Source organism: Rhinolophus sinicus, linkage group LG07 (assembly GCF_036562045.2).
Source record: "Rhinolophus sinicus isolate RSC01 linkage group LG07, ASM3656204v1, whole genome shotgun sequence".
Taxonomy (NCBI): Eukaryota; Metazoa; Chordata; class Mammalia; order Chiroptera; family Rhinolophidae; genus Rhinolophus; species Rhinolophus sinicus.
In genome coordinates this window covers 100,503,169-100,527,890 of record NC_133757.1, presented here as the reverse complement: position 1 = coordinate 100,527,890, position 24,722 = coordinate 100,503,169, and the positions used below count along the sequence as shown (strand labels likewise).

Below are 24,722 nucleotides of genomic sequence, written 5' to 3'. Positions count from 1 at the left end.
CTGGCTCTCTGGAATTCCTTGATAGTTGTCTCTACTTAGTTATTGGAACTTTCGTTAGTCTTCATTTTATTTCTTTTCTGGTTTTTTAGCTCAAGATGTGAGGCCAGTAGCCCTAGGGTGATAAGAATTCTGTCTCTATTTCTCCCAGAAGCCAACAGCTTTGCTTTGAGTATGGCATAACATCCTGGGTAGCATAATGCACCTTTTCTTTCTAAAATATCCCAAAGGTCAGTGTTTGATGTTACATGTGGTCTCAGTGGTATATAACCCATCTATAACTGCGGCATCACGACCTCTATCTAAATGGTCTTCATAACCACTATTTCTGGACATTTCACGGGTGCTCATATCACCGGTTCTTACTTACCATGGGACGGCCATCTTTTTGCGTCTCTGTGTGTATGTTGTGAATGTTGCCCACATAAAGCATCATAAAGGTGCTCTTCACTCTTCTGAGCCCCTTCCGGCTTGTGCTCATGCCACATTGCACTTGGTCTGCTGAAGTGGGAGGAATCCCTTGTATTCCCAATGCCCTCCTTATGCCAGGGCAAAGTTTTGTCAGGACAGCCTCGGAAAGCACTAACTTCTGGTCCCAAATTGTTTGGATTTTGCACAGGTATGTTTCTTTCAGTTTCTATTTGTTGTCTCCCCCCACCTGCACCCCCAACACACACAAAGACGTAGATGTCCCTGCTTGTGGCAGGCAGGAGGCCCATTTTGAGCGAATGTTATGCTAGCTCAGTACCCTTTGCCCACAGCCACCCACCCCCACCACTCCTGACTCTCCCATTTTGTTACAAGTCCTTTCTTCATAGTCCCCCCTGCCTTCATCTCCATAAACAATCTTTTTGGCTGATTGCACTCCACTTAAGTTATCTCATTGTATTAATAGCTGAATAAAGTAGCTTTTTCATATTACTTTTTTGCCCTCCCATAATTGTCTTTGCTGACTTAATCAGTTTTCTTTTGATTTACTAGCTTATTCTTTCAACCCCTTTGTCAACTTCAGCTTGATCACTTTTATTAGCTTCCGGCATTATAAATACTGAATATGGAACGGCACACACAGCATTTTTATGTGGCAACGTCGCCACCTTGTGGACTTGTAGGATATGGACGTGGAAGGTTAAGCCTGGCTTCATTTTTCCAGTTACTGGTAAATTGAAACTCACATCTTTGACTTTCAGACTCTTTAATACCATATCTGAGTTGGTGTCTATTCAGTTACTAATTCATCTATTAAGAAAATACCTAAGTACCAATCAGACATTATATAGTGTATATATTGGGGCTACTGATGAGTTAAAGGAGTTTAGAAGCTAGTGGGGGAAGACTCTAACAGTAATTTTGAGACTCTGGCAACTGCTGCATGTGAGCACATCCTAATTGCTCTGGGAACCCAGGAGGAAGATGACTCACTTTATTTGGAAAATACCAAAACACTTCTTAGAGGAAGTGGTAGTTAACCTGGAATTCAAAGGATGAGTAATAAGTTTACTAGACAAAAGGTAGTATTTAGAAGCTGGAACAGCAGGTTTATTCAAATGCCCTGAGGCATAGGTGGGGGAAAAAAGTGTAGCATAACTGAACAGGGCGAAGTTTGCAGCATAGAATATGTGGAAAATCGGAGCAGAAAGTGAAGTTGTGGGTTGGCCCTTTCAGGGATGGTCGTTAGAGAGGAAAGGAGATGAGGAGGACTAGTATTTTGTAAGTACCTGTTATGCAAGGTACTCCATGTATATACTGCCTCATTAAATCAAGGTAACGTTGTGAAGAAGGTATTGATATCCCCATTTTACGGTTCAGGCGCTAGAATCTCAGAATTTAACTTCACCAGGATCACGTGGCTAGTATAAAAGAATATATGTTCTAAAACCCTTGCTCTTTGAATGGCAACATATTGCTTCCCTCATATGCTAAACCAAGGGGTTTGAACTTTCTCCTGTTCAGGATCCAGGGGTAACAGCAGAGGCATGTCATGATCTGATTTACCTGAGCAAATGCTAACTGAAATAGTGTTGGATAGTGTTGGGTTTTTACCAGGTGCAGCACACAGTTCCTGCCTAAAAGGAAGTTGTAAAATAGAATGAAATTAGATGTGACAAGTATTTTGGAGTTTGGAAAACAGTAAGTGAGAAGACTTTATAAAAGAAGTAGGGCTCAAGCCGTTCCCGTAAGGTGCAGTGTGATTTAGAAGGTGGAGGGAGACAGCACACCTTGGGCAGATAGGCAGTGTGGGAAAGGAACAACCAGTCGGCAGTGGGGGTGTGTGTTGAGGAATAGAAGGAAATAAGGTGGGAAAAGAGTGGGAGGAGATTATATATTTGCCTGCTCCCCATTATTCCAAGTCTAAACTTGCCATTCCATTTTGGACTTAGAATAATGGGCAATAGGAGCCATTCCTTGCTGACTGCTTCAGAGTCCTTCTATCTGGTTATACTGGAAGGTGAATTGATCATTTTGTGATGGTCTGTTTATGTTTTCGTCTGCTGTTTTGGTTTTGTTTGGCTTTATTCATTTCCTCCCTGTTGATGAAAACTAAAAACAAAACAAAACAAAACAAAAACAGGAGCCTTTCTGAGTGCCTTGCCATAACAGCTAGGCTTTTGTGGCTTTCATTTATGTCACTTATAGGAGGGATGTATAGGAATTAAATCAATTGTCTATTATAGTCCTTAGCTCAGTCTAAAAATTGTCCATTTGGCTGAACAGAGAGACTTACAAAGTATTACTTTGCTATATGTACTTCTTTAATTTTTAGGTTTCTCTTTTCTACCTGTTAATTGGTGGTGTAAGACTAAGGTTATTTGGAAATGCTCAGTCAGGTTTATTACAAGACTCAGCTTTTGCCATTTTAACAACCCTTAAAGGGATTCCTTAGCTCATAATTTTAAAACAATAAAACAATTATGTGAGAAAAATTAAAGTAACACTGGAGAATAAAACACATGCAACTAATTGCATAGACAGTGATAGAATTGTAGGGTTTTTTTCTCCCCTTGTCATTTGTTTTTGTTGGTGCTTGATATTGAGACAGTTTTTCTCAAGCTTTTTCAAACTTTGTAAAAGCCCATGCGTAAGAATCGCCTGGGATATGTGTTTAAAAGGTATTGTGATGGATCTCCCACCTAATGATCAGAAATTAGGGGACTGGGTGAGATAGGTAGATCCTGGGAACATGCATTTCTAATTAGCGCCCCAGGTAACATGTACACGAAAGCTTGAGAACCACTGGACAGAGTAAAATCTCAGTATTAATCCTAGATGATGGTGATGATGATGATGGCAACCTTTCATTAGCCAACTCCATTGCCAGTGTGCCCATCTGCAAGCAAGATCTCAGATTAATTTTGCTTACCCTTTAAGTTTAGAAAAGTTTGATGCTGCTGCTGCTGCTAAGTACTGTTCTTAGAAACTCTTTTTCATCTTTTCTTAAAAAAAAAATTAATCATCATCACTTCGCACATATAAAATTGCTATAAAACCCGTCAGGTAACAGCCGCACTGTGGGAAGGGAGTTTTTGTGGACCTGGAAGGGATGGTGGTTGTCCCCCATGCTGAAACACTGCCTGCCTGAGGCATAATTGAAAGGGAAGAAAGTGAGCATGGTTGGTACAGTGATTTCTAATAAAGCTGGCAGAATTTTCTGGACGATTAAGACCAAGTAAAACAGTTTTTTCTGGTGGCATCTAACAGCAAGGGATTTTCAGAACAGGAACCAAACCTGAGTTCTATGGGGGATGGGTGGGAAGAGAGGAGGAAAGAAGGAGAATTTTTTCTACTTTACAGCTATTTCCAGAACATCTTTAAAATAAGATTCATTGCTTTTGTATTCTTAGTTCTAATTAGCTTACTTTTGTAAAACTTGAATCTTTAAAAGAAATGACTCAATAGTATAGAAATTACGATGATCTTACTTGGCTTGGCATGTAGGAAATGCAATAAATGCAATAATTTTTTGTTGATTGATCATTTTCCGTGTAAGCAATGCCTGTGCAAGCAGGTGTAACTCTTTATAAGTGAACATTTGAATTTTTTGGAAAAGATAGAGAAATAGTCATCTATCAGGCAAACAAAATTATAATAAATGGGAACTCTTGAGAGGACAGGGTGCTTATCTTTACTTCCATTAATCTTTCCCAAGATTTTCCTGATATGAAGAGTCAACCCTAATGATAGGGCAATCAAAAAGTATTCAGGGTGCCAGAATATTTGCTGTCACAGTATTTTATCCACTGTAGGCACTGGCTGCCTTTTACTCCATGGGTATTTTATAATCAGTGCCAGGAAAGCTGAGTTTATGACCCTTGCATTTATAACGTCCATAGTAATTTTGCCTTCAAAATGGACAGACATGGAATAACTAAAAAGCCAGTGAATGTTTGTTATATGCTCTGTCACAGTTAATCTAGGCCAGAGTGACATTTATTGTACTTTTTCACATGATGAAAAAGCTATAGAATAATTATTTGCATTTAGTGAGCATTGTTCATTTAATCCTTGCAACAGCTGTAGTAATTGGCCACATAGTAAGTGATAATCTGCCTTAGTTTCCTAGTTTTTCTAGATTTCATTTCCCTTGACCAACCTTTGGTGATAAAGGGACCATTGTAAGAACAGATTAAAAAAAGTTTACAAAATAATTCCTTTTTTCCTTCTTTTTATTTCAGGGTTTTAGTGCTTGTTATTTTTGAAAATGTAAAGTATTCTTGCATCTGGCAGAACACGTTTTTGCTTGACATAAAATAGAATTAATAATAGTGTTTTCACCTTATGTTAAGAAAGTTTTGTTTTTTTGTTTTTTTCCCCCCACCCAAACTAGGTAAATGATTGTTGTTTGCAAAAGCTAATGATTAAAAACTGGGGAGAAAAGGGTATAAATTATTTTTTTGAAGTACTTCGCATTTTCACTTGAGAAATCATTTTACTTCTCTGGTTTTGATGGAACTAAACTCTATTTGACAATATGTTCCTTTATGTTTTATGTCTGCATTGCTATGAAGGACTAAGTAGTTGTGAAATTGGTTAGGAATGGACTTGGGAAGAGCAGAGATCAACTGATGATTTGTTTTAGAAGCAAGCAGCAAAATGAAAATGATTAGGTGATAGTGGTTGGTGTTTTAAATAAATTATGTAGTTATTCAGTACTGTAAATAGAATTTAGTATTCTTAAAAAAAAAAAAAAGCTGGCAGAGATCGTTGAAGACTCCTTTGAAGCACTTGCATGTGATTGAGTCCCTGGGATCTGAGGGGTGTGTAGTGTGCTGCCTCCTGTTCTCTTAAAAGCAGCTGGCGTGCTCTCTACTTCCTTCCCACCCCTCCCGCTAGCTAGAAAGTATGGCGGTGAAGTTTGGAGCGGCCACCTTACGCTATGAGATGGGAGCCACAGGTTGAGGGCGACAGAGCCACACAATGGGAAGAGCCTGAGTTTCCATACCCTGTGGACACCTTATCAGCCCCGGGATCCATGTGCTCAGGCTGTTACATGTGTGAGAGAGAAATGAACTTCCTCCTTGGTTAAGCTGTTGCTCTGTTTAGCTTTTTGTTGTGTCTTGTTTTAATAGTAACTGAGCTTGTATCCTAATAAATTTGCTAAACTTGAGTCTATAAAATAAAACAACTTACATATGGCAAAAAGCACCATTAACAAAGTCAAAGCATAAGCAACAAATGGGGCGAAAAGATACTCACCGCTCAGGTTTCAAAGGCTCATTTTTATTAAGTACCTCTAGATAAGAAAAAAAATCCCCCAACTTAGAAAATCAGCAAAAATTTTTATGAATTGATTTCACAGAAAAATATATAGATATGACTCATGTAAACAAGAAAAAAAAAGATGCTCTTATAACAATAAGAAAAAGAAATGAAAAAGAAAATGACACGAATGTGTCATTTTTCACCAAGCAGATTGGTAAAGCCCCGGAAGGTTGATTAAAAGTCCCAGTGACAGAAAGCCTCGTCTCCCCAGTGGCTTTCCCCTCCCCACTCTGCTTCTGCCACACCACGCTGGCCTTGTTGGGTAGTGTCAGCCTGTGGCCTTTGCATGCACACTTGACATCCTCCCTGCCCTTTGCCTGGGACGCTGGTCCCTTCAGGATCCACTTGGCCAACTCATTTTGCTCAGCTGTGCTCTTCTCAGTGAGACTTGTCTTTGGCACCCATTTAAACCTGTAACACCCCACCCTCGTTTTCCTTACCCTGCGCTATTTTTTTTTTCTTTAGAGCTCTGATTTATAATTTTCCAATTTAGTATTTTTGTTGTTTATTATCTGTATTGTCTCACCAGAATATAAGCTCCATGAGGACAGGGACTTTTTTGTTGTTGTTATTGTTCTCTGAAATATTCTAAGCACCTAGAACAGCCCCCACCACTGATTGTTAGTTAAATGTTTGTTCAATAAATGTAACAAACTGTAGAAGTAAGGATGTGTGGGAGCAGGTAGGCAGGTAAGTTGCTAACCACCTGGGGAGGACTATTTGACAGTATTTATCAGAAAGGACAGTGTGTGTACCCTCTGGTCCAACGGTTGCACCTCTTGTTACTGGTTACAGTTACTACAGTATATGCAAGATTAATCATTGCAGTTTTCTTTTTTTTTTTTTAAATGGTTGCCTACGGTTAGAAACAAGTGAAATGACTTGTTGCTTAAGTTAAATATGGCACATCCACAAGATACCGATCAGATGAAAAGATCTCTAGAATTTAGCACAAAGGTAGAACACTGTAGAGTGTACTGTCTTTTCTGTAAAAAAAAAGAAAAAAATAAGATGGTGGAGGAAATGAGAATATGTGTCCGTAATTTGTGTGAATATGAGTAAAGAAATTCTGAAAGAATATCCGACAAGCATGGTGGAGAAATATGGGAGCTTGGTAGACATGGGGAAGGGTTGGGAAGACTGAGTTTCAGTTTTCCTCCATATTTTTTGTTTTATGAAGCAACGGAGAGTATTCTGAGTTCAAAAAATTAAACTAAAAAATGAAACTTGGAATGGTAGGTGATTTACGCCTAAGGAACATTTAAAATATTTAAATATACTGACAAATATCTTTAGCTTATTTGGGAGATAAAAAATAATTTAAAGAAATTATTCCAAGAGTCAAATAATGGCATTTTTATGAACATGCTTTATGCTATTTCATTGTCCTTCATGATTCTGAAAGTAACATGGACAACACTTTGTGCTATATATATTTTGATTTTGTTGTTGTTGTTATAACCATCTGATTCTATTTTCTTTTCAGTCCTGATGATATTGGGACCTGCTGGTATATCCTCCTCTCTGGTTCCGTGTTCATTAAGGAGTCCATGTTTCTTCCAAGAAGCAGGTATCTTATAGACATTCTGTAATAGATTATCTGTGAAGCTGGAAATCCTTTTGCAGAATTGAGTTCTTTTGCAGAATTGTTTTCTCTTCCTATTTCCTCTTTCATGACACAAAGCAAGGCAGTAGCTTGGGGTGTTAACGTGTAAATCTGTAAGAAAGGACTGTTTTATGTTGTAAACACTGTTGCAATCTCTTTAACAAAGGGCAAGAACAAAAGACATGCTGGTGACATGTCCATTTGTTACATGAACATGTCAGGCTAATTTAGGACACGTTTGTTCATAGGGAATAAAATATGCCTTTGTAACAGGCAATCTCATAAACATCTAAAGCGAGGAAAAGAAAGTTCATTGAGACCACATGGGACTAGAAATGGAAAGCCAGGAACTGTCGTTGACTTTCCTGACTCTTAGGACCATATGGTCTCTCATTTTTGCATCTGTCTGTGGACTGGCTTCCCGCTCTCCAAGGCTATTAATGTCTTTCTCCCTGTGACTTTGGCTTGTATGTGCCAACTGTTGATTTATGACCTTATGTCCCTAATGTTTACAACATTTGACTGTAGTGCCTGTGTCTTTTCTTTGGATTCTTTAGGCTCCAGTCTGATTGGCTGGGCTTGGGGCTGATGTGTGCCTAGTTCCAATCAGCTATAGCCAAAGAGGGTTGGGACCCATCTGTTATACATGTGGCTTCATGTGTGCAGGTTCCCTGACTGAGGGTATCTTAGCTGTTTTTTCCCCAATTGTGTATTTTTCACAAATATTTTTATTTTGACTAAAGATTTTAAAAACTTTCCCCGATTAAGTATCTGTATTTTAAATTACTAAATAAATATTTAAATTGACTAAATTTATTAAAGAGCAGTGCTCTCCCTTCCCCACTCCTCACCTTCTGTAACTTAAAGCTTTTATGAACATATTAAAATATATTCTTGATAAATCATTCTGAATGGGTCAAGACATGTTAAGAATCTATTTTAAAGATGTGAACACATTTTTATGAAAAGTCAGAGTCAGTGAGACAGGGAGAAGCAATTTATATCATTATGTCAAATGGCGGGTACTAGAAGGCACTGAGGTGGGCCTTTGGCGGCCAGAATGGTAGTGAAAGAGTGCCAGGGGCATGTTGCATCTCATGAAAAACAACCTCTGGTGCAATTGCCATGCCCGTTTGCCCTTCTACTTCTCCGAGTTCAGTTTGGCAGGCATTATTCTCTTTGGAAAAAGGTCCCATGAGGGAGGGAAGATCTATTGCCTATTTGTTTATTGTTCTTATAGTAGCAATAGTCACGGTAATAGTGGTGGTGTTGGTGGTGGCGGTAGTAGTAATAGAAGTAGTAATAGTTGTAGTAATAAAATGATGTGGGAAAAATAGCTAAGTCTTTGACAGGGCTTTCTGTTTGCCAGGCACCATTTTAAATGCTTTACATATATTGAATCATTTAATTTCACAACTATCCTTTGAGGGAGGTGCCATTATTACCTGTATTTTATGACTGAGGGAACTCCGGCAGTATCGGACGGTGGGGGGATGTGCTTCCTAGATTTCTGTCTAGAAAGCCGGGAGTGACCCTGACACCTAGCTCCTGTAATTTTAGAATCCTGTTTCCCCAAGGGATGGAGAATTGAAGAACAACACTCTTCTGCTTCTTCAAACACAGGACCTATTATTTGGTTCCTTTTTTGGAGACTCTGTCGAACTCTATTTCTGAACTTAGAAGAAGGTGTAGGCAAAAACATTCAAGCACTGGCATATTTTAAAAATTACATATAATTTTAATATAAAAAATAATAATTACTGCATAAGTTATCACAGATAAAGAGAAGGAAAAACATCACAACTCTCAACCAAGACAATTATTCTTTAATATTTCAGTGTTTTTCCATCTAGTCTTACATGTATGTGTTCCACATACTTAAGAGCGTACTTTATAAACAATTTAATATCTTATTTCAATTAAAGAATATGTATATGTATATGCATTGCCTCATAATATTAAAAACTATAAAAGATTTCTCTTTATACATCTTAACGTCTGTTTAATGTTCAGTTATTTGAACTTCCACAATTTAGATAACAATTGTAAAGAGTAAATTTTCAATACTTTTTATTATAAATAATGCTGTAATAAATGTGATTTGAAATTTACACATGTTAAAGAGAACGGAGGTTAGTGACTTCATCATCTTGCTGCAAGGTCTGTTGTACCAACTCAGTTCATAGACTGAGTTCCTACAGCTGTGATGGAGCCTGTGAGGTCCGTCTTGACTACCAGCCATCAACAACTAGTCAAGTAACAGCTTGTTCTCACTTGTGGAAAGGGAACCTAACGTTAAAAAAACACTGCTGTTCTAGAAGAAAGAGGACTTGTAGTTCAGCCCTATTTCATGAACACATTGGACTCTATGTCTAATTATTTTAAAAGATGACATAAGTTACTTTTTCTCTGGCTGGATGTCAAATGCTCGCATGTCAGTACTTTAATGGGATGAAGGAAGGAGTGGTATTCAGACTGAATGACGAGCTAGTCCTATATATAGGTTATTCCTTCATGTTGCACCCAGTGACATTTGCTCTGTCCAAGTTGTTTGTTTCCTTTGGAGATGTTGCCTTAGGAATAATACTGAGATTGTTTTAACATGAGAGAGGCTCTACTGGTACCACACTAGAGGTTGACGTGAGTGAGTCATATGTATTGATCTCTCCAGAAAATATTGAGGTTTGATTCAAGAATAATACAGCTTAGGTATTAATAATAGTCTTCTGAATTTATAAAATAACCAGTTCAAGGGCGATTCTCCACGTTGACCATGTTTTTATCATATTAGCCTAGAAATTGGTTATCAGTATAGATGAGAAATCACTTGATCATACTCTTGAAAATGTCCACTCCTGTTGACAGGTAGATTAGTTAGTTTTGAATCAAAGTACTTTAAACAACAGTTCATATTTTTAACTAATTCTCATGTAATTGTTCACTCAATATCAAGTGAGAAGGGTGATATACATTGCAGAAAATCTGTCACTTGCTTCCAGATTTCATTAGCTTTATTGAATTCCTCAGTTGACGTTTAGGTCAGCATTTTGTGTTTTCATTATTTTTTAAAATTTTTTGTTTTCTTTTTAGACAGATAAAAGTTGTTTTGGTTGCATATCTTTACTTTGGTTATTCAAATATGAATATCGTTCCTTGATACGATTTATAACATTTATGCAGCCTATGAATTCCTTTGTGACTTTCAGTGCCAGCTTACTCACTCTTCCCACTCTGAGCAATTTCAGTGATACAAATGTGGTTTTTATGAGTTTTATTGTAAATCTATTAGATTTATCAAGTTTTGAAGCATTGGTATTTGGACAAGTGGCTGTAATCTGACTTACAATGTTTTTGCATATAATATTGTCCTAAGATAGAGCTAAACGCTTATTTGGAGTACAATTTGTATTCTTGAAGCAATGTATGATTTATAGTTATGTTTTTCTTAAAGTCTTACTTAAAATACAGTTTTTTGGATGATCAGAAAGATGCTGAGCAAAGGTATTTTAGGAATGTAGCAAAGGTTATTCTCACTATCATTTAGGAAAATGCCAATGGGGACATTTGCCAGAGATGAATGTAGAAATGGCAGAAACTGTATGTGTTTTTCCAAACCTATAGGCAAAGCAGTTGCGGTCACTAAGTTGTGCAGTTGTGTGTTCCACAACTAACTCTCTGACACACTATTTAAATCCATAGTCATGGTAGGTTGATATTTTAAGACAATGACAGGCAGAGTATAGTGAAGTATCGTGAAAAAGAGTCGTTCCCCCCACCCCCGCCACTAGTTTTTTCAAAGGCATCATTTGCAACAGCAGTGGGATTGGAAAGCAATAAATGAAAATTATCTTAAATAAAGTTGCAGGTGTAGAAATGGCTTTCTTCATGTGTTTTTGGTTTTTTTCTATGTAAGGACAGGGAAATGCTAATAATGTGTATTGCCCTACTGTGCTCTAAATTGGTATATTTAATGAACTAATAGAAATTGTTATAGACTTCAAATTTTCTCACTTCCAGAATTGCCCGACTCTATAAATGCAGAAGCCTATTTTATCGGAAAGTCACAGTATAATAACTGGGATTAATGTTAGTTTTTGGCGGCTGGCTTCTTTGAAAGGTTGAGAATTCTAATTTAGATACTAAAGATATGCTTAGACTGTGTTTCTAACCTTCAACTTGCAGTTTGGATTGCTTGTTGGAGAAGGAAATAGTTTACCTAGGTTGTATACTAACTTAAAGTGGGAATTTTTTCTACTATTGATAATATATCAATCATTTTTACATCTATTTGTTAAAAAGAAATACAGTATACTAGATATTTAAGACATGAAGCATTATTATTCTACAGGCTCTTCTTTGAATTTACCTTGGTCACAATCCTGGGAAATAATCACTTCTATTAAAACATTGAATCTGGTTTCCTCAATGGAATTAATTTTATCGTAGAGGTCTATAAGGAAGTGTCTTTTAATAGAAATGATCACACACACCATATTTAATCATGAATACTATCTTTATTGCTCTGATAATCAAAAACTTTTTATATTATTTTTTTACAAACAGAGCAAACGATAAACAATCTCTTCACTTCATATCAATGTGGTGGCGAGGCAGGGGCTGTAAGGTTGGAGGAAAAGATAATCCCAGGCTGTCCATAGCTCTAGGAAGTTGGAAGATGCCAAGGGAAGGGTTGTGAGTAAACCTGGGAGTCAGAGGGTTTGGGGACAAACACCTGTACAGAGGGATGGGGCTTCCAATGAATTAGGGTCTAAGACGTTAGGGTCTAGCTACCAGGGTATGTTTGGCGGCAGACCTAGTAAGCAAGCTTGTCTGTACACTACAAGTGTCGTAAAAAAATTCTGCCTGTAACTGGCAAAGCACGGTTACTGGAAACTGCTGAAATGCCATCAAAAGTTAGAATTGGTTCATGGGTCCTTTTCATATTTATGGGTTATTCTGTCTCATTCTAAAATAGATTTAGTAGAGTTCAAGTTTTGAGGCATATTTCCATGTTATCTGCAACGTTAATTGAAACTTGTATTAAGTCCCACTGTATGGTTGCTGGAGTATAGAAAGGAAGCAAGATACTCTACTCCTTGCTGTCATGTAACTTAATACCTGGTTGGGGAGATGAGGCCGTCATATGTGAAACATGAAAAACTTGCCTAAGTATCATGTAACAGTACAGTTTAAATAGATGTAGCAAAGAGCACACAGAATGCAAAAAATCCTTTTAAAGACAGGAGTATTTTAATGTATGTGGATGGTAATCAAGGTTGGCTCTTATGGAAGTGGATTTTCAGTGGGGTTTATGAGTGAGATTCTCGGGCAGGGGTTGGAAAGGAAATCCAGACATAGTGAAGAGAATGAGTGATGGCGCAGAGATAGGATTGAGGGAGGGCAATCCAAACATAAGTAATAGCTTGAGTAAAGGTGTAAGAATAGCATCAAGTTATCCAGAATAGAAGTGCAGTTTAGGGCATCCAATAGTAGGGAAAGCATTGGTGATGGTGGCATTCATGAGAGAGAGGTCTGGTTTACAAAGCTGCATAACTTGGTTGGACTGTTGGTAAATTAGGTCTCAGGTATCATTGGCTGGAGGTAGGGAGAAAGGCACACATTATTTATTTGTACCACGTTGGCTGTGTCCATTTACGATTCGTGCTTCTCTTTCATTGATACCAAATATATCCACAATTTAAAAATTAAAATTATGCTGTGTTACTCTCAATAATCACATTTTAAATTAGAGCTGGCAGCTTTAATGAGGATAAGTGGGGGAGCAAGGCATTTAACTAATCAGTTCTGAGAGGCTGAAATACTATTCTCCTTATGGTTCACATGATAAACAATGAGCTACTTAAGTTTAAAAAGCACAGGCCTACTTTGTGCTTTTCAGTGCTACATGATAAGTTAATTGATAGCCCTGAGAACTTGGTAGTTTTCACAGTAATGAAAGAGGGTGAAACAATGGAAGAATGGAAGAATGATTCTGTATGCAATAGGGCTGAGACATTTAAATATTCCTTATTTCATGTAAAGAGCTGTATACGATTAGAAAATCATACCCTTGAAAGAGTATAAATTAGTTACAAGTTATGTGATACCTTATTGGAGAAGGGAGTATGGCATTTTAAAAATAATTCACTAATGAATTATGTTATGGAAGGGTGGGTAACTTGATTGGACATTAAATTTATCCAAAAAGTATAAAGAGAAATGAGGGTCAGAGTTCTAGAAATTGTACATTACAGGTAAGATTTACCTTCCGGTATTGACAAAATCACAATAGGAGCACAGATTAAGCATGGAAGGGAAAGAGTAGTTATTGAAGAAGGAATGGGGGGGGGGGAGGAAAACTAGACTTAAATCTGTCCTCATTGAGTTCTAAAAATAATATGGTGTTCAAACAATACATTCCCTCCCACCATGGGAAAATACAGGATTAAATGAGTGATACATAAGCTTTTCAGAAGTTGTCTTTATAGCCAGCATTATTAGAAATTGTTTATTTATTTAAAAGATAAAATTGATTTAAAAAATAAAATCCCTCCCTCCCTCCTTCCTTTCAAGAGAAAACATAAGACTTTGTTTAATCCATATTCGGAATGATCTAAAGTTAGTGGATGATGGCAGAATTTGTAGGCGCTGATAAGTTACGTTAGAACTACTTATCTCAGGCTTGGTCTTATACTCCTTATTGTCACTTTATTTTCCAGAAGCGTGTGTTTGGGACCTGTAGTTGCTCAGCTAATGAAAAGAGTAGATTAGCCAGGGATTCATAGAAATGCGCCTCTATTTTAATTTAAAAATATTCTATTTGCTCTATACATTGAAACATACATGTATAACGGAATATATAACTAGATTATAGTATACACATATATGCATAAATGTGTGTGTGTGTGTGTGTGTGTGTGTGTGTGTGTGAATCAATCCTTTGGACTTAACTGGTTTCTCCCCAGTCTTCTACAGTTATTTCCCCCACACCTAATCCAGCAGCAGTTTTACAAAACTGACACATCCGTATCGAGATTGCCCAAACATTCTACTTCATAGGTTATGTAATTATTAAGTCAAATGGGTAGTTATCAAGAATGAATGATTAATGTATTGTTTTCTGAAAATATTAATGTGTACAAAACCTAATCACTACAAGGGATTAGGTCCTAAAAACTCCGTATCTTAGGAGAATCATTTACCAAAAGGACTATCAAAAATAACGACCAAAATGGCCACAACTGATTTCTAGAGTCAAATATTACTCTAGGTCAGGGGTATCAAAACTGCGGCCAGAGGGCCAACTGCGGCCCGCAATCCATTCATTGTTAATTGGCCCGCAGCAAATTCCAAAAATATATTTAGTTTACTTAAATAAACCAGGTGAGGCAATACATACTTCACCTCGAGTGAGTGGCCTGGCTATTTGTGTATTTTGCCACATATGGCCCTTGGTAAAAAACGTTGAAAAAAGTTTGGACACCCCTGCCCTAGGCTATTAGTTGTATCTTTTCAAGAGAGTCCTCAACTTGATGCTTAGTTAGTATTAATGACTACTTCTATCTTGACCTCCCTTCCAAATTGCTCACCTGTAAATCTTTAGATGCGTATCCTTCTTACTCATTCATCCGACAGATGGTTTTGACTGCCTCTTATGTGCCTGCCTAGAATGTGCTGCTGAAACATACAAAGACCCTGCTTATGTGACATCAAAGCCAAGAGATTACAAAGTCATTCTGTGCAGGAGTGCAGAAGGTGGAGAAAAGGGAAATGGTATATTGTTGGTTATTGTTTTGCTTACTGTATTCATAACAATTAGTTTTGGTTGCATAAAACAGTTGTATAAACACAGCAGGAGCTAATTCCCCCCCCCCCCCCCATGTATAAAATCCCTGAAAGCAGATGGTCCAGGATGGTGTGGGGCTCCACAGTGTGAAAAGGTGACAGGCTTCCATCTTTCGTTTCTGCTTCCACTAGCACATAGCTTCCATTTTCAGGGTTGTCAGTTCACAGTGCAGGGTGGCTTCCGAACTCCAGCTATCAAGTCTGCCGTGGAAGTAAGAAGCAGGAGGAAAGGCAGGAGAGCAGAAAAGTTAACTTCCATCCAAATCAGATTCCTTGAAACAACATTTCTTTTTATATCTAATTGTCCAGAATGTAGTCATGTGGCCACTTCAGGCCACCCAGGAGCCTGAGACATGTAGTGTTTCATTGTGAGATGCAATGTGCCCCTACTAAAAATAGTAATATAAAAATATCCTTCTAAGGAGAAAGAGGAGAATGGGTGTTGCAGTAGGCAGCCAGCAGCCTCTGTTTATGCTTGTTCTTTAGTTTTCCCTCACAGTCTGTTTGTTAATGATCTTTCTTCGCTAGATCATTCTTCTCCTTAGCCCTGTGCTCACACGCTTCATCAGCTTAGCCATACTCCTTCACGTCTTACATCATCTGTAATCCCTACTTGTCCTACCTAACATTGACTCAAGTCCAGGTATTCCCATGACATATAGGAGGTAAAGGTATATATTAAAGACTTTAAAGAAATGCTGGGAAAGAGTTCTAAATGAAGGCAAATAAAATTATGAAACGCATGTGAGCTTGAATTGACTAGAGTTGATGTATTGAAGGGAAAGTTAAGTTGCACTTGATGTAAATATAGCCTATGTTAAATTTGAGAAAAGATAGGTGTAAATTAAAGGAGTAGAGTAAAATATGTAAACGATACAATAGCATATACTAAAACGTTCCCCCTCAGGGATTGGTTGTACTTCTGCTTCAATATGAAACCTCTTCATCCTGGAAAGCGAACATGATTTTTAGCATTTTGTAGATCACCCCTGCCCCTTTTAAATCATATTTTGATGTGATACCTGATGCACAGAGCAAAGCTGTTCTCTGGAGAGGGAGTTCAATTGCTGGATCAAGTTGGGAATTTGGTTGCTATAACTACAGCTTTACAGATGTGCTGTACATATAAATGCAAGCTTTCGTTGTCCTTGGAATCCTGGCTTTGGTAGTGTCTTAGCAAAGTAAGTAGCCTTATCGAGAGTTTTTGTGTGTGTGGTTGATGTGATTTCACAGGTCATCTGATGTTTGAGGTCTTCAGTCAGGGAATTTGTCATATATGATCTTTGGTATAAATGAGTGTGTGAGAGTTCACCCTAGAGGTCCTTATTTGCAGTGATGTTTGGGTTTCTCTTGCAGAAGTAAATATTATTACACTTTATAAAGGTTTTAAAGTCTGACATGCGTGTGTCAATGAAATACAGTATTATTTTTTCTCTGTTAAATGTTTGAATTGTTTATCTCCCGCTAGGTGTAAAGGAATTCACAACCCTTGTTTATGCCACAGTTATATTCTGGGGGTTGGGGTGGGTTGGAGGGATGTGTGAATTACTGTTTTACCTTATGAATTCAAAGTCTCTTAAGCTATATAGCAGCTAAATTTGTTTTTGTTTGAAGAATGATACTTTCAGTATTGGGAACACTAACAAAATAACAAGAGTAAGGATATTAAGAGAGCAATTGATGTATGAAGCAAAATATACGTGGTGAGATCAGAATGTCTTTATTAAACTAAAATTTCCTACTCATGGATCAGGGACCCTCTATTTTATTTTTACCATGAATTAAATTATATATGTATATATATATATATATATATATATATATATATAATAAACATATTTATATATAATTAAATATATATGAAAGCCAACAAAATATATATTTGAATGTTAAAGAAAATGACTTTATTCTATATTATGTATCCAACTTTATTGTACGTACTGAAAATTGTTTAAAAGTACTTTATGAATTAAGAAATAGTTGAACTATATAAAGTGAAGTTATAGTTTAGACATGTATATCAATGTCTTTTTTGTGTTAGAATTTAAACATAATGTAGATTTTAAAACTATGTTTAATGTGATATTTTTTACTTTATCGTTTATTGATATGGTTTACTTTATGTTTTATAGCTATAAACTGCTTAGTGTATTAATGTCTAATACACTAATTAGTGTATTAATGTCATTAAGATACCTTTGTCATTTCTTCATTAAATTTTTTTTTTTTTTTAAGATTTTATTGGGGAAGGGGAACAGGACTTTATTGGGGAACACTGTGTACTTACAGGCCTTTTTTTCCAAGTCAAGTTGTTGTCCTTTTCAATCTCAGTTGTGGAGGGTGCTGTTCAGCTTCAAGTTGTTGTTCTTTCAGTCTTAGTTGTGGAGGGCACAGCTCAGCTCCAGGTCCAGTTGCCATTGCTAGTTGCAGGGGGCACAGCCCACCATCCCTTGAGGGAGTCGAACCGGCAACCTTGTGGTTGAGAGGATGCACTCCAACCAACTGAGCCATCTGGGAGCTCAGCGTCAGCTCAGATCAAGGTGCCGTGTTCAATTTTAGTTGCAGGGGGTGCTGCCCACCATCCCTTGTAGGAGTCAAGGAATTGAACTGGCAACCTTGTGGTTGAGAGCCCGCGCTCCAACCAACTGAGCCATCCAGGAGGCAGCTCAGCTCAAGGTGCCGTGTTCAACCTTAGTTGCAGGGGGCAGAGCCTACCATCCCTTGTGGGACTCGAGGAGTTGAACTGGCAACCTTGTGGTTGAGACCCCACTGGCCCATGTGGGAATCGAACAGGCAGCCTTCGGAGTTAGGAGCATGGAGCTCTAACCGCCTGAGCCACTGGGCCGGCCCCTTCATTAAACATTTTTGTATAATTTAAAAAATTAGGGCAATGGACAAAATCTGTCAAACAGTTTCTTGTTTTATAAAAAAATATTTTGGGTTCATTAAGGTGAATTTAAAAAACCATTATTAGGTATTCATACTTAATTCAGTTTTACAAGTAGGAAAACTTTAAATTGAGAGTTTTCCATTTCATTAGTCTAAATCATATAGCTCCCAGGACAGAGGTCTTCTGCTGCCAGATGGATTAAGTAGTTTAAAATAATAATTAGTTAATTGTTATTAAGAATCTTGAGACTATTTCAGTTTATGAGTCTGTCACCTGATCTTGAATTTTAACTTATTATATAATTTTGGAAGCATAGAAAGAGGAGTTTCTGTGAATATGGTCTTCCAGGCTTTATTTCCAGGCTTTTATTTTCCCATTTAAATGAACTTTAAAAAAACCTTTATATAATTTGTGTTTAGAAACCTCATTGTGGCTAAACAGGAGATTCTTTTCATTGATTATGAAAACACTATGACATTTACACTATATCAGTGTATAATGTAATTATAGTCCTTCAAATACCATAGAGAAGAGCTGCCTGATAACTATTCAAGCCCAAGAAGTATGAGTTTTAATTTCTCTAAGAATGTGCTTATAGAACAGTAAGTATTAGGTTGGTGCAAAAGTAATTGCAGTTTAAAGGTTAAAAACAATTGCAAAAACCGCCATTACTTTTGCATCAACCTAATAGATAAGACATTGAATTAGAGTCCGAGTGTTTGGCAATAATTGTAGTTAGGAGATAACATGGGGTTAGTCTATGAAAGGTAATTAACCAAGGCAAAGTTTCCCAAACCGAGCTGGTTACTAGAGTCATCTGGCCTTAGGATGGGGAAAATTAGGATTGAGTCCCTGGCTATAGAGATTTAATTTCTGTTCACTGGATTGCACCTCACACTCTCATTTTCAAAGCTTACAAACAGGTGATCATTTAGATTTGAACCGAGAGGCTGGGCTGATGCCTGTGAAACCAGTGCGTAACCAGTGAAGTTTTAAGGTCAGTAGAATGAGGAGAGATCATGAACAATTTGGTGAAGCTGAGACCAGAAACAGGAACTCTATGACAGTGGCCTTGACGTGCCAACGCAAAGGGCCTGACTAGTATTTTCACAGAAAGAGAAGTTGGTGGGTCACCTGGGAGGGTAATTTCGAAGGGCTGGTTTATGGAATGTAGTGACTGAACTTCTAGACAAAGAACAAGGAAGATGGGAGTGAAAGGTGGTTCCAATGCTTTAAACCCGATGTCTGGCAGAGTGGTGACTTTGACAGCTATCACCAAAACCTGAAGAGGATCAGGTGGGTGGATATCTGAACTGAAATGAATATATTTGATTTTAGGCATGTTGTGGTACATGCTTTGACAGATGGGGAGAATTACAGGGGGTATGAAGAGATAATGTGGGCATTGAGTCACCTGAAGAACGTTGGGGATAGGGTAGGGTAAGGTAGGTTGGACAAGTAGATAAATGGGAATACAGAAGCAAAAAAGAGATGCTTATAAGGACAAATTTTGACAAAACTAAAATTTTACTTCACTGACCATCCCCATGCAAAATTATCTCATGACCTATTTTAAGCAAGCCATGAAATATGTTGCCAATTCTTATATATAAAATAGGTGACTGATTTCATAAGTCCTATTAAATTTTGTAAGTGAGGTAGTTATTAGTCTTTTACAAAAAAAAAAAAAAAAAAGATTAATTTGAAAATGATGGCTTGGGTTGCTTCCAATTTTTGGATTCTATGATCATTCATGAAAATCTGTCTGTGTGGATTCGTGTTTTCATTACTTCTGAATAAATACCTAGGAGTGGCATTGTTAGGTTATATGGTAAATGTATGTTTAACTTTATCAGGAACGGTCACACTGATTTCCACAGTGGCTGTAACATTTTCCATTCCCACTAGTAGTCTCTGAGAGTTCTGATATTGCTCCACATCTTCTCCAGTACTTGGTATTGTCATCTTTTTAATTTTCATCATTCTAGTGGATATGTGGTGGTAAGCTCACTGTGGGTTTATTATACAGTTCTCTGAAAACTAATGTTGTGGAAATTTTTTTATGTGCTATTGGCCATTCGTTTATCTTCTTTTGGTGAAATGTTAGTTCCCCCATTTGAAACAACTATTTAAAAAATTGGATTATGCCCATTAAAAAAATTTGGATTGACTTTATTTTTGAGTTGCAAGTGTTCTTTATGTATTCTGGATACAGTTCCTTTGCTGTATATATTTTGCACAAATTTTCTGCCAGTCTGTGGCTTGCCTTTTTCTTAATTATATCTTTAAAGAGAAAACTTTGCATCTTAATGAAGTCTGTTATGTTAATGTTTTCTTTTATACGAGGTGTGATCAACAAATACGGTGAATATTTAAATAAAAATGTATTACAATAAAAGACACATTGCCGTTAATCCCCTTCAGAATACTCCCCCTTACTTGGAACACACTTATCCCATCATTCTTGCCACTTTCTGAAGCAGTTCTGGAAGTCTTCCTTCATGAGTGTCTTTACTTCATCCTCCATCATGACAACGCTTCATGTCACACATTGCTTCTGGTACAGAAATTTCTGTCAATAATATTCTGGTGTGTCCTCATCCACCGTATTCACCAGATCTAGCACTGTGTGACTTCTGGCTCTTCTCCAAAGTCAAAATGATTCCGTACATTGAGGCAGCCACAACAGCGCAACTAAAGGCACTCACGAAAGAGGACTTCCAGAACCGCTTCAGAAAGTGGCAAGAATGGTGGGATAAGTATGTTTGAAGCGAGGGGAAGTATTTTTTTTTTAATTTATTGGGGTGACAATTGTTAGTAAAATTACATAGATTTCAGGTGTACAATTCTGTATTATATCATCTATAAATCCCATTGTGTGTTCACCACCCAGAGTCAGTTCTTCCATCACCATATATTTGATCCCCCCTTACCGTCACCTCCCACCCCCACCCGAGGGGGAGTATTTTGAGGGGGATTAATGCAATGTGTCTTTTAGTGTAATAAATTTTTTTAAATTTAAACATTCACCGTATCTTTTGATCACACCTCATAGTTTGTACGTTTAGTGTCCTGTTTAAGAAATCTTTTCTTAATCTGTTGTCATAAAGTTTTTCTCATATTTTTCTTCCAGAAATTTAATAGTTTTAGCTCATCCATTTAGGTATGAGATCCATTTTGGTTTAATTTTTGTATATGGTACCAGTTAAGGGTTCAGATTTATATTTTTCCCCACAGATATTCAGTTGTTCTAGGGCCATTTATTGAAAAGAATATTTTTTAATCCATTAAAGTGCCTTGGCACATTGGGTAAAGATCAGTTGATCATATTTGTTCAGGTCTATTTCTAGAATCTCTCTTCTGTTCCAAATTGATCTCCATGTCATACCAATACCACATTGTCTTCACTTGGGTAGCTTTATAGTAACTTTGGAAATTATGTAGTTAAATCCCCGTCTTTGTACTTTGTCAAAATTGTTTTAGCTTTTCTATGTCCTTGCCTTTTCATATAAATTCTAAAATTAGCTTGTCAGTGTCAAATGCTTGTTAGGATTTGATTGGAATTGCATTGAATCTATAGATCAATTTGGGAAGGTTTACTATCTTAACAATATTGAGCTCTCCAAACCATGAACATGGTATACCTCATAAGTTTCATTTGCAAGGTTAGTACTCCTTTGTAGTTTTTAGTGTACAAGTCATGCACATCCTTTATTCAATTTATTCTAAGTATTTTATTTTTGATGATACGTAGTAAGTTTTTACCACCTCAGTCTACATATAAGGAAAGATCTGAAACAGAGGTTAAACAGTATTGCCAGTGTTACTTATTGGTAGAATTAGAAGGAAGACTTATCTATAAAACACCCACAAAACAAAATGAAACAAGATAAGTATGGCTCATGAGAAATGTCCATGTTTCATTCAGTTGCATTAAATAAATTGACATTTTATTACTTAATATCTTTGTAAGAAATTACATATATGTGTGCATTTATGCTTTTCCTTTCTTGGAAATATGTTGTTGTGTTTTTTTTTTTAACTTCCAAAAATTATGAATGCCGTATTATTCAAGGGGCCTGAATTACTGTTCAGGTTCTTTCTTACAAAGACATGCGCCTTATTTCAACTTCTTTTACAGCCTACACCAGATTTTGGGAGGTTTGTCCCATTCATGTAAGACTAAAGAATATCAGATATTTGGTTGCCATTCTGGAGATCTTGTTTGATTCTTGGGATCAGTTCACTGTCTTTTCCTGTTCAGGGCCATTGTCAACCATTCATTTGAATTCATCTACCATTTTTCTCAACAAATTACATAGATATGTTTGGGAATTTCTTAATGTCATTGTTTATTTTAGCTCTTTAATAATTTGATGAAATTAGGTCATTTTTAGATACGATATTAGAGCTGTACTTCCTAGTCTCTTCAACTCATGCATGGTGAGCTGTACACGATGAAATGGTGAACACGTAACAAAGGCATTTTAGACAAGGCATGTGTCTACATGCTGAAGCGGAAAGCTGTTATGTGGACCATAACTTTTATACAAACTGATCAGCTGCCATCTGTGTACAACACTGTGATCAGCAGAGACCTGTTTGTGCCACCGTGTAGACGGATAGCAGCGGATCCGTTCAGCTGAGCTGTTCTCTGGCAGTTTGGTCACAAGGACATAGACACTAACTACCTCAGTGTAGTCCTCATCACACCACTGTCCTTTGCTGGTGTAGATTGTGGCAAGAGGGAAAAACTGCTTGCTCTGTTCACCCCAGTACTGCTGAGGTAAGATCCACCTTTTTTCTCTTGAAGGGAAAACAAGAGCAGACACAGCCTCTTTCAACTTTTCACATGTTGTTTCGATTTAAATTTATGCTAGTCTTTTCCATGATAATCCCTCAAGCCAGGTATACAATTCAGCATTCCTTTGGTGTATAATACAGCTTGGGTCAATTTTAATAACAAAATTGCATTGCTGAGCACATGTAAGCATTTGACCTTGAGGACTCACAGGAGAGCAGACATTGCAGATTTTCCTACTTGCCCTTGACTTACAAGAGAGTAGATAATGAATTAATAGAAATTGATAAAGAGCGTCTGTCAGGCAGCCGGTGAGGTCATGAGGCTGGTATGCGGAAACAGTGCCCATACAACATGCGTAACACAGAACTGCAGCCAGGAGGGGTGGGTGGGTCATCCAAGCAGGAAATTAGCCGTCAGAAGGAATGTTGGCTCTGCACGAGCTGAAGCCGCATGGACTCCCTGAGAGAAAGCACACAGGGAAATGGGGAGTGCAGACTGCTGCAGAGAAAAGAGCTCCTATAGGAAGAAGGTGGCAGCTCTATTGCTGTTACTGGTGCTTCAAAGATACTATTGAAGACAGTGCAGGTTAGATTTTTTTTTTAAGGAATTAAAACGTTAATAGCATAAATCTCAAATATTTAGTACTTCTCCTGTAGTTAAATAGACAACAGGCTACTGAAAAAGGAACAGAGCAGAAGACACAGCCATGAGGCCCTCGCTTGAATTTTTTTTTCTTGTGCTCTGTTTTTATAAGCAAAGGTTAAATGTTGAGATTCACTGTGTAGAGCAACAAACTTCTATTAATTTGTGCATGGTAATGATTGTTAAAATATTTCTAAATGAGCCTTGAAAGAAATTTAGAGATGCTTCATTGTATGTTTGGTTTTCCCAAGTAGTTACTTCTGAAATACGAGCCTGTTAAAGGTCATGCTTTATATAAACAGTTTGTAATTTGCACACATGTGCAATTTATATGTGTGCTTGATGTGTGTATGTTTTTGTTTTAAATAGCTGTTACTTTTTGGGTTATTGTTACACTTATGAGTGAGGACAGATATTTAAAAAGATGAAGTGCATTTTTATGGTAAGTCTTTCCTCTCACACTTCTATTAAAACTTGTGATTCCTGTATATTCTACTGATTTGGGGGAATGGAATTGATGGCATCAGCAGTTTCTTGTTAGATTCTTTTTTGTTAAAGTGATTTATTTGCTGTCCTGCTATCGAAAGACGATATCATGTGAATATGTTTTTTTGTAAGTTCTAAATAAATACATTGATTTTGGTTTAGGAGCGTCATTCCAGTCATTTAATTAGATTTTAAAGGAGGAAAGTAAAATTTAATAACTGCTTATCATTTTCTAGAAATGAAGGTATAAAAAAATTGATATCTTGGAGTATAACATTTTTAATCATTTTGTCAAATTAGATATACCTACCAGTATCATCTCAGTTTGACTGCATGTATTTCCTCACACGGTATAGCCCAACATGAATAAGTTTACATTCCATTACGGAGGCACTGCATTCCACAGGGCATTTCTGACGTACCACAAGAATGTGGAGGCCCATACAAAGGGCGAGCTTAGGGACCCTGAGAGAAGAGGTTTCTGTGCTCAGCGACTGCCTTTCGTGGAAATTCACACTAGCAGAAAGTGCTCTCTTGAGTCAACTTGGGTGGGGACGATGTGGCCACAGACACTTAGTACAGGAAGGCCTTACCAGAGTAAGAGCCTGCCACACCCTCTCCGGTATAGCGTTACCGATGGGTATTTATGAAAACTAGGTAAGATTTGATATTCTCAAGCATTTGTGCTTTCT

General features: G+C 37.3%; 1 protein-coding gene across 10 annotated transcripts in view; it reads left to right on the top strand.

Moving 5' to 3' along the window:
• RAPGEF2 (Rap guanine nucleotide exchange factor 2) overlaps positions 1 to 24,722 on the top strand; it is a 214,642-nt gene that overhangs the window by 75,186 nt on the left and 114,734 nt on the right. For 7 of the 10 annotated variants that reach the window (XM_019733145.2, XM_019733141.2, XM_074338381.1 and 4 more), the window contains exon 4: positions 7,244 to 7,327. The exons of 1 other annotated variant lie outside the window; for it this stretch is intronic. In XM_019733145.2, coding sequence (XP_019588704.2) covers positions 7,244 to 7,327 — 84 coding nt within the window. Of the gene's footprint in view, positions 1 to 7,243; positions 7,328 to 23,319; positions 23,488 to 24,722 lie in introns of those variants that run through there. 2 more of the 10 variants (XM_019733146.2, XM_074338382.1) reach the window with 2 other exon arrangements.